The sequence below is a fragment of the Bombina bombina genome, chromosome 5, assembly GCF_027579735.1.
Source record: "Bombina bombina isolate aBomBom1 chromosome 5, aBomBom1.pri, whole genome shotgun sequence".
In the NCBI taxonomy this organism is placed as follows: Eukaryota; Metazoa; Chordata; class Amphibia; order Anura; family Bombinatoridae; genus Bombina; species Bombina bombina.
The window spans coordinates 263,872,865-263,883,088 of record NC_069503.1 but is presented as its reverse complement, the minus strand read 5'-3'; the positions used below and the strand labels follow the sequence as shown (position 1 = coordinate 263,883,088).

The 10,224-nt window shown below is 35.8% G+C and overlaps 1 protein-coding gene across 2 annotated transcripts in view; it reads left to right on the top strand.

Annotated features, from left to right (window-relative positions):
* The window catches only part of MRC1 (mannose receptor C-type 1), a 294,794-nt gene that overhangs the window by 188,636 nt on the left and 95,934 nt on the right, over positions 1–10,224 (top strand). For both annotated transcript variants that reach the window (XM_053713973.1, XM_053713974.1), the window contains exon 18: positions 8,727–8,794. In XM_053713973.1, coding sequence (XP_053569948.1) covers positions 8,727–8,794 — 68 coding nt within the window. The remainder of the gene's footprint in view (positions 1–8,726; positions 8,795–10,224) is intronic.

The following is a 10,224-nucleotide window of genomic DNA, read 5'->3' as shown; positions in this document are numbered from 1 at the left end:
GGCCCCATTGGCTGCATTATTGGGTATTCCTTTAGTTTAAAATGAAACAAATACTGAATATTCGTTAAACATTTATATGTGTTTTCAGTAACATTAATGTAAATGTTTAAAGCTACAGGTGAAAATGTTCACTTGTAGCTTATACTTCCTTTCAGTACGCTGGAGAGCAACATTAACCCGGTCCTCTTCTTCACAGAGCCCCGGCCCCACTAATAGCGGCTTAGCACGGATGCTTCCAGGGCCTGCAGTAAGAAACCTCCTTTAGTGCAGGACTTGGGAGCCACCACACTTAAAGGGACACGGAACCCAAATTTTTCCTTTCGTGATTCAGATAGAGCATGCAAGTTTAAGAAACTTTCTAATTTACTCCTATTATCAATTTTTCTTCGTTCTCTTGCTATGTTTATTTGAAAAAGAAGGCATCTACGCTGAGGAGCCAGACACTTTTTGGTATAGTACCCTGGACAGCACTTGTTTATTTGTGGGTGAATTTATCCATCAATCACAAGAACAACCCAGGTTGTTCACCAAAAATGGGCCGGCATCTAAACTTACATTCTTGCTTTTCAAATAATGATACCAAGAGAATGAAGAACATTTGATAATATGAGTAAACTAGAAAGTTGCTTAAAATTGCATGCTTTATCTGAATCACAAAAGAAAAAATGTGGGTTCAGTGTCCCTTTAAACAAATATTCAATTGTCGTTACGAATTTACATTTGTAACAAAACAAATGCAAATCTCAAGTTTGAATACTTTTATACCTAAACAGAAATGTATAAACAGATTCACTTACTTTCTTGCATAGTTCTATCCTTCACTGATCATCTGCCTGAATACATTGTTTGAATATCTATCTATTTATCTATCTAAAAGAATAATAATAGGCAGAAAAAAAGAAAATAGGACAACATTAAATGTCAAAAAAAGAAAGTGAATATAATTACACGGTTTTACATTTTTTTCAGGCATAGTTATATTTTTATTCTGTTTTTATATTTATGTTGTTTGTTTCTTAAATTGGGAGGATAACCATTAGTAAATAGGTGATCACTTAGATTACAAAGAAAACCATGGATATTATTTTATATTAGGAGGAATTTCTTTCATACAGGTGGTCCATTATCCATTGCTCCTGGGAATTACTTTTCCTAACCATTAGCAGGAGACAAATGTTTCCAAACTACAAGAGCCCTATAAAACCCCCCCAACCTCTATTTTAACTAGTCTTTTCTTTGCATACACTGGAGGTAGGTGAAGAATGAAGGTGCTCCAGATGTTTTACTATGAGAGGGGTTCTCAGACTGAGTTGAGGCCTATTTTCCTGTCAGAGTGTTGCTGTTTGACAGAGGAATGTATTGGGAGGATAGGGTAGTGGCAAAATTACACCTTATGAAAGTTAGACACAAGCCAGCCGTAAGTGTTGTAGTGATATGTCCTTTGCTTCCTCCTGTTTGGAGGTCTGTATACTCCTATTTTATTTCCTCTGCTGATATGTTTCAGCACTAGGTTGGCTTTCTACTGGATTCCATTTTATCTTCCAGTAGTTGGGTGCCTATAGGTAAGTACATTTTGTTTATTATTATTATGGCCCTCATATAAGCATGTTTGGTTATTAAGTATGTCCATGATTATACTATGTAGCCTAGGGACATTATTATTTATATATTTATTTGTTATGGCTCGTTTGGATTTTAAGGCTTTATTCCCCTTTAAAAAAAATTGCGTGCTTATTCTTTCATCACCTTAGCGCGTCAGTATGCATGTGTCAGATTTATTTGTTTTATGCATGTTGGTCTGCTGGGTTTGCATATGTCAGTTAGCCTTAATATCACACATCAGCCGATTGGGTTAGTGCGTGTCGGGTTTTTTCACATGCATGTTTTTTGGCACACTTTTGCCTTTTGCTCAATATTTGTCATTTTTTTGATGCCGGGTTAGTGCTCTGAGGATTAGCTGTCCTCAGTTAATACTCTGCTTGGAGGGGGTAAGTTTTTCCCTTACTTCAATAAATCTTGCGTAATATAGCCTTATCATTGTATATTTCTATTTTATTGTAGATTCTGTTCTATTGTGGAGCCTTCTGAGGCTGTCCCTGAAACTCCTTTAGAAATCCATTCCTCTGAACACTTTCCTACCAATGTGAAATGTATATATTGTAAAAATGCTTATTTATTGTCTCCAGCTCAGCTGTGCAATCCTTCTTTAAATGTTATGATGCATTTTAATCAGACTAATGCTTCTAAAGGTGTCTGTCCTCCTAATTTGTGTTCTACACATGGAAATTCTACAGATTTCTTTCCAGAATTCAAGGATTTTGTATGCTCCACTATTTCTGAAGTGATCGCAGCTATGCCCCCTTTAAGTAAACGTAAAAGGTCAGTGCATGATTTACCTTCTACTAGTTCTAAGCCTGTATTAAATATTGTTCTGGAGCCTGGTTCAGCTGATTTATCAATAGTGAGTGAGTGAGTTGATTTCTGATAATCAGTGGTCTGTTTCTGATCATGATTCTGATTTATCCTCTTTTTTGTTTAAGGTGGATCATGTTCATTCCCTTTTATAGGAGGTTTTTTTTTACTTCTGTTATTCATTTGAATTTGATTTTGAAACCTTCTGCCAAGTTCCCAGAGGTGTTTTTACTAAGCTTGGCGGCCCTATTAATCCTTTGCTGGCATCTAATGTTGAGCTTTGGGAAACAGTTTCTAAAGGGGAATGGGGCTGTTTCTACTTTGACTAGGCGTTGTATTATCCCTTTGGAAGATCGTTCTTCTTTTTTCAAGGATCCTATGAATAGGAAATTAGATTCCTTTTATAGGATGGCTTTTTAGCAAGCTGGTGTTCTTTATAGGCATGAAGTTAGTCTCTCATGTGTAGCTGCAGCTTCTTCTGTTTGGCTGGATTATCTGTCTGAGCAGTTTTTGGATGATGATTCTGCTTGTAAGGATATTATTGACCTTTTAGGTTTATTGAAATCTGCTAATGCTTTTATTTGTGACACAGTTACGGAAATAATTAAGATTAATTCTAAGTGTATGTCTTTAGCAATCCTTTCCAGAAGAGCTTTATGGGCGGTCAGCTAACATGGTGTCTAAGTCCAGTCTATTATATCTTTTTTTTCATGGAAATATGTTGTTTGGTTCTGGTATAGATACTATTATTTCTACTGTAACTGGTGGCAAGGGAGCATTACTATTCAGACTATTCTACCTTTAGTGTAGCAAGGTAAATATATATCCACAATAGATTTAAAGGATGTTTATCTTCATATTCCTATTCAAAAAGATAATTACCAGTTTCTATGGTTTGCCTTTCTAGACAAACATTTTCAGTTTGTTGTTCTTCCATTTAGTATGGCTTCTTCTCCCAGGATATTTTGATAAGAGCCCAGATTATTTCAGTTTTTTCCCCTGGACAATATATATTTGTTCAAGCTCCATCTTTTCATTTAGCAGTGTCTCACACCCACAGACTTGTGTTGTTTATTCAGCAGCATAGCGGAAAGATACATTTTCCAAAGAGTTCCCTTGTTCCCCAGTCAAGAGTCACTTTTCTTGGTGTTCAAATAGACTCAGTCTCTATGAGGTTATCTTGGACTGAACTAAAAAGGTTGGAGCTGGTTGCAGCTTGTTCAAATCTACAGTAGCCTTTTGTATGGATGTTTTAGGCTTAAGGATTGCCACATCGGATGCTATTACATTTCCTCAGTATCACATGAGGCCTCTTCAGCTTTGGCTACGGCAATGGTGAAGGAATCATATTAAGCTTTGCCAGAAAATCCATTTGGATTCCAAAACAAGACAGTCTCTGTCTTGGTGGCTAGATAATCTTTATTATTTAGGGGCTTCTTTTGTTCATCCTAGCTGCACTGTGATCATGATAGATGCAAGTCTTTCAGGTTGGGGTGCAGTCGGAGGGTCTCAGAGAGCACAGGGAGTTTGGTCTCCTCAGGAGGCAAGGTTACCAATAAATGTTTTTGAACTCTGTGCAAGTTTCAGGGCCATCCAGAGTTGGCCCCTGTTGGAAAGGGAGTCTCATCTGCATTTTCAGTCAATGTTACAGCAGTAGCATATATCAATCATCACAGAGGACCTCACAGTTCCCAAGCCATGAAGGAAGTATCTCAAATTCTATCTTGGATAGAGGACAATTGTTGCCACATATCTGCAGTTCCTATTTCAGGGGTGATCAATTGAGAATCAGATTTCCTCAAGTATCAATTCCTGCATCCAGCGGAGTGGTCTCTGCATCTGGATGTTTTCAGTCAGATTGTGGATCTTTGGGGACTAAGTCTCTTGGTTAAAAAAAAAAACTTCCCAGGTACTTTGTGAGGTGCAGGGATCCTCAGGCAGAGTTTGTGGATGCTCTAGTAGCTCCTTGGTCTTTTCAACTAGCATATGTTTTTCCTCCTCTGGTTCTCCTTCCAAGGGTTATTGCCAGAATCAGGCAGGAGGGAACATTTGTGATATTGCTTGCTTCAGCTTGGTCTTGCAGAACTTGGTTTGCAAACCTAGTTCAGATGACTAGTTATCCTCCATGGCTTTTCCTCTGTGACAGGATCTTCTGTCTCAAGGACAATTTTTTCATCAAGATCTCAAATCTCTTAAGCTTGATGGCATAGAGATTAAATGCTTACTTCTTAAGCAGAGGGATTTTTTCAGAATATGTGGTAGAGACTTTGAATCAGGTTAGTAAACCTGTAACTAAAAATATCTATCATAAGGTTTGGAAGGTCTATATTCCATGATGTTTTTTCTTGGCATTATTTTAGAATTCCAAGGATTTTGCCATTTTTGCCGGATGGTTTAAATATGAGTTTATCTGCTAATTCATTCAAAGGTCAGCTTTCTGCCCATTCAGTTTTGTTACATAAGATGATTGCTAAGCGTCCTGATCAGTCTTAAACCTGGTATAAAACCAGTTTCTCCTCCTTAGAGTCTTAACTTAGTTTTAAAGGTTTTGCAGGCTCCTCCTTTTAAACCCATGCATAAGGTGGATATCAAGCTTTTATCTTGGAAGATACTGTTTCTTTTGGCAATTTCTTCAGCTAAGAGTTTGAGTTATCTGTCCTTTTTTATGATATTCCTTATCTGCATCAGATAAAGCAGTTCTGAGAATTAAATGAGATTTTTTTTTTACCTAAGGTGGTATCTTCAGACAATATGAGTAGGGAAATTGTTACTTTTTTTTCAGTCAAACTTCTAGTTTGTTTGTTCATTTTTCTGGTTCTAGGAAAGGTCAGAAAGATATGCTGTTTTCTTTGAATCTTGGCTTAAAAGGACATGATATCTAAATGTTGAAACACTTGAAAGCAAGGCAGCATAGCTGTAAAACGCTGACTAGAAAATATCACCTGAACATCTCTATGCAGGGGCGAAACTACAATTTTTTTTATTTCTTTTTACAATAAAAAAACGTTGACCTGCCACTGCCTGCACTGATATCATGTGAGTGTGACATGATGCTTCACTAGTGTCTCTGACTACAGGGGTTAGTGTTTCTGTTTTACCCATTGGTGTTTATGTGTGTATGTATGTATGTTACTGTGTGTGTATTTATGCATTTATGTGTGTGTGTGTGTATGTTTGTAGAACCAGCAAATTACAGACCGTGTTACTACAGCATGGGGGAGCGGGAGGTAAACAGTGTCACTATACAGTACCACTATATACAGTACGGAGGGGCTGGACCATGTCACAGACTACTGTAGCTGAGCTGTAACTGAAAGATAATTTTTTACACAGCACTTATTCTGGTGAGCTGAGGAAATTGTGAGGTAAAATATCTTTTTACATAGAGATTGTCAGGTTATATTTTCCTGGTGAACTGCTTGTGCAATGCCGCCCTGCAGATTTGCATACAATCCGCCGCTAGCAGGGGGTGTCAATCAACCCGATCATACACGATCAGGCGGATTGCAGACTGCAGCCTCAGAGGAGGTGTATGAATTAAGGAGCAGCGGTCTTAAAACCGCTGCTTCTTAACCCCTGTTTCCGGCGAGCCTGAAGGCTCGCATGGAAAAAAATACATTAGAGACCGTCGGGGATTGATAAATCGGCCCCTTGGTCTTCTTTGCAAACTTTCACTAACTTCTACCATTTTGATGTTTTTGCTTCTTCTGAAGCAGCCTTTGGTAGGAAAGTCCTTTAGGCTGTTGTTTCTGGTTTATGTGGGACTCTTTATTTGTTTATTTTTGTTCTTTGCATAAAAAAATAACTCTTTTTAGTATTGTGAAAAAAAGAGTAAAAAAAAAGAAAAGAAACATTTTATGATATATTATGCAATTCCCACCCTCATTACTCATGGACTTCTTCTTGGGTATTAGTTTCCCAGGAGAAATTAATTGTGTCCATCACCACCTGTATGAAAGAAAACATCATTTATGTTTGCTTGATAAATGAATTTCTTTCATGGGGTGAGAGTCCATGAGACGCCACCCTATACCTCAGACTAGTTATTATAGAGGAAGGAGGGGTTTTATAGGGATCTTGGAATTTGGTAATCCTTGCCTCCTCCTGGTGGTCAGAAAAGGTAATTCCCAGGAGTAAGGGATAGTGGACTCTCACCACCATGAAATAAATTAATTTATCAGATAAGCATAAATTATGTTTTTCCCCCATATTTAAAAAATAAAGGTCACAAGACCTCTCTTCGCAAACAACTTTATTAATGTAAAATTCCTTCTAGTCAAATTGATCTCTTAAGAAATATATGACTTATATCTTGGTTGCGTTATTATATTTTGCAAACAATTAAAGGGACACTGAACCCAATTTTTTTTCTTTCTTTATTCAGATAGAGCGTGGAATTTTAAGCAACTTTCTAATTTACTCCTATTATCAATTTTTCTTCATTCTCTTGGTATCTTTATGTGAAAAGCAGGAATGTAAGTTAGGAACTGGCCCATTTTTTTGCTCAGCACCTGGGTAGTGCTTGCTGATTGGTGGCTGAAATTAATTATATGAAGTAGAAAGTTGCTTAAAATTGCATGCTCTATCTGAATCATGAAAGAAAACAATTGGGTTTCATATCCCTTTAATAAATTCCATGTTCTTTTATGTTGTTATCAATGGACTTACTCTCCTAGGTGAAAATGGTCAAACTGTCCTTTAAAACTAGTATTACCAATGGTGAAACATTTATAAAACATGTAAACCCCACACATATTAGATAAAATAATATGAATATATACAAATTATGTTGACTAAAACAGGTTATATATAGAAAACATGAATATAAAATATTAAATCCTTAAATATTATTATAATATAATATATATTAAATGAATAAACCAGATTGATAGTTATATAAATAAATTATTGTGTAAATGAAGACAACCATATTATGAAGACAACCAGATTAACTAAAAAATGTAGTCTGATATTCTGACCTAGATGTAAATTAAAATACTTTTTTTAATATTTTTATATATATTTGCATATTTATTCTGAGTTTATTACAGAAGAAGGTGGAAAGAGCAAATTGATTATTTGATGCCTTCAGGTTTTTTTTGCTAAGCAACATACTCTAATGTGCATTTTTCTTTCTTCTTGAAACTACAGAGTTACTGAGAAATAAATGGTTAAACTTTTATACATGACAACACTTTCATTCACTTGTATAACAAATAGAGGAAGTATGAAAAATGAAGCTGGTATCATTTAAAACTAGCCCCATTGTTTAATACTTTATACTTTAACAATTAAAGGGACATTAAATAATTTGTAACTACAAGACATTCTGTTCTTGCGCTATAGAATAACATATCAGCCAAGTCTAAACATTTTTGAAAACAATTGTTTTTCATTAGCCAAACTTGACCCACCCCTTTCTTTAAAGGGACAGTCTAGTCCAAAATAAACTTTCATGATTCAGATAGGGCATGTCATTTTAAACAATTTTAGAATTTACTTTTATCACCAATTTTGCTTTGTTCTCTTGGTATTCTTAGTTGAAAGCTTAACCTAGGAGGTTCATATGCTAATTTCTTAGACCTCGAAGGCCACCTCTTTTCAGAATGCATTTTAACATTTTTTCACCACTATAGGGTGTTAGTTCATGTGTTTCATATAGATAACACTGTGCTCATGCATGTGAAGTTATCTTGGAGCCAACACTAATTGGCTAAACTGCAAGTCTGAAAAAAGAACTGAAAAAAAGGGGCAGTTTGCAGAGGCTTAGATACAAGATAATCACAGAGATAAAAAGTATATAAATATAACTGTGTTGGTTATGCAAAACTGGGGAATGGGTAATAAAGGGATTATCTATGTTTTAAAACAATAAAAATTCTGGTATAGACTGTCCCTTTAAGTGTAGGAGTCAGTTTGGGCTTATCTGTGGAGAAGACAAGGCTAGCTACAGTCATTATGTTAGCATACAATCCATTGTTTTGCAATTGTTATCTGCAGAAGCCATTCATCAAATATATGTAGAAGAGTTAGCCTTAAAAAAGTCTGCAGTGTGCATTTCAAGTTCTGATAAACTGAAAAACTATTTTTTTTAGAGCCAGGTTACCTTAAAGAGAAGCAAAATAAAAATGAAAATATATTGAAATTTAGTTTTCTTGCAAAAAGCTAAACATTTTATATTAAAATCTCAAGGTGTTCACTGGCCCTATGTAAAGTTGCCCAGAGTCTGTAATACATGCTGTTGGTTTTTTTGCCATTATGAAGTATTAATCTACACCAATAGATTCTTACTTTTATTCTGATTTACATCTTAGGTACTGAAGACTGGGAGTCTGGATTCCTATTTCATTGCTTTACGTTTATCACTGGATAGAGAATTTAAGTAAGTACTGTGCATAAATATCCAGGCTTGTAGCTAAATTATTAAAAGGACATGAAATCCTTTTTTTTTTTTTGTCTTTTGGGATTCAGATAGAGAATGTGGTTTTAAACAAATGTCTAATTTACTTATATTATCAAATTTGCTTCATTCTCATGGAATTCATTCATGGTATTCATCTCATGGTATTCATCTCATGGTATTCATATTCATCTTCAAGTTTGCATTCAAAAACATGAAAAAAACCACATTTAGCCTCGCAGGGATACTCTTCGTGCAATTATCAAAGAAAATGGGCTGTCCCAGCGACTAGCAAGCAGCCTCCCATAGAAATGAGAGCTCTCTGCTATGAAAGAGTTTGCAATGGAGGATGAATTATACATGAAGAAACCAGCGTATGTTTAAACTTTAATATTACACCTAATACAAATCAAAATACTCTGTTTTCAGTGCACTGGACCTTAAAATCTCTGTTATTTTCAAATGCGTAGGTTTTTCTTTTTGAGCAATTAGTGTTTTGAGTATTTTGATAAAAAAAACTGAGATCTGTAGGATGAAAATGTTTAGATAATTATGCTGGTATTTATTTATTTATAAAATATTTTACCAGGAAGGATACATTGAGATTTCTCTCGTTTTCAAGTATGTCCTGGGATCACAAAACATTGCATTGATACAATAGGGTACAATAAAATACAAAAACAATAATAATAATACACAATATATGCAAACATTTAACATAGAGCAGGTATGAAATATTTAATCAACCATGACAGGAGCATTCTGTTTTGAGATATGTATAGAGGGCTCTCTTAAAGGATTTTAGGCTTGGGGAAGTTTTTAAAGTGTGAGGGAGGTCATTCCATAATTGTGGTGCTCTGTAGGAAAAGGAGGATCGAGCTGCTTTTTTTTTTGTATTGAGGCAAGCTAAATAATGTGCTGTTATTGGATCGGAGGTTATAGGAGGTGGGAATAGCAGGGGAGAGCATTCTGCTCATGTAGGGTGGGAGCTTCCCAGAAAGGCTCTTAAAGACAAGGCAGGAAAGATGGAGGGTGCGTCTGGATTCAAGCGACAGCCAGTTTAGTTCTTTTAGCATGTCACAATGGTGGGTCCTGTAGTTACATTGTAGCACAAAGTGGCAGAGCGAGTTATATAGCGTATTTAGTTTATTAAGGTGAGTTTGCGGAGCAGGTGCATATACTATGTCCCCATAATCCAAGATAGGCATCAGCATTTGCTGTACAATCTTTTCCTTTACTGTAGGGCTGAGGCAAGATTTGTTTCTGTACAGGGTACCTAGTTTTGGATAAAGTTTAGAGGCAATTTTTTCTATGTGGAGTCCAAAAGATAGATTGGGGTCTAACAACATACCTAAGTATTTAAAAGAGTGGACTGCGGTCAGCGTGCAATTGGATTTTGTTTTGATGCGAAG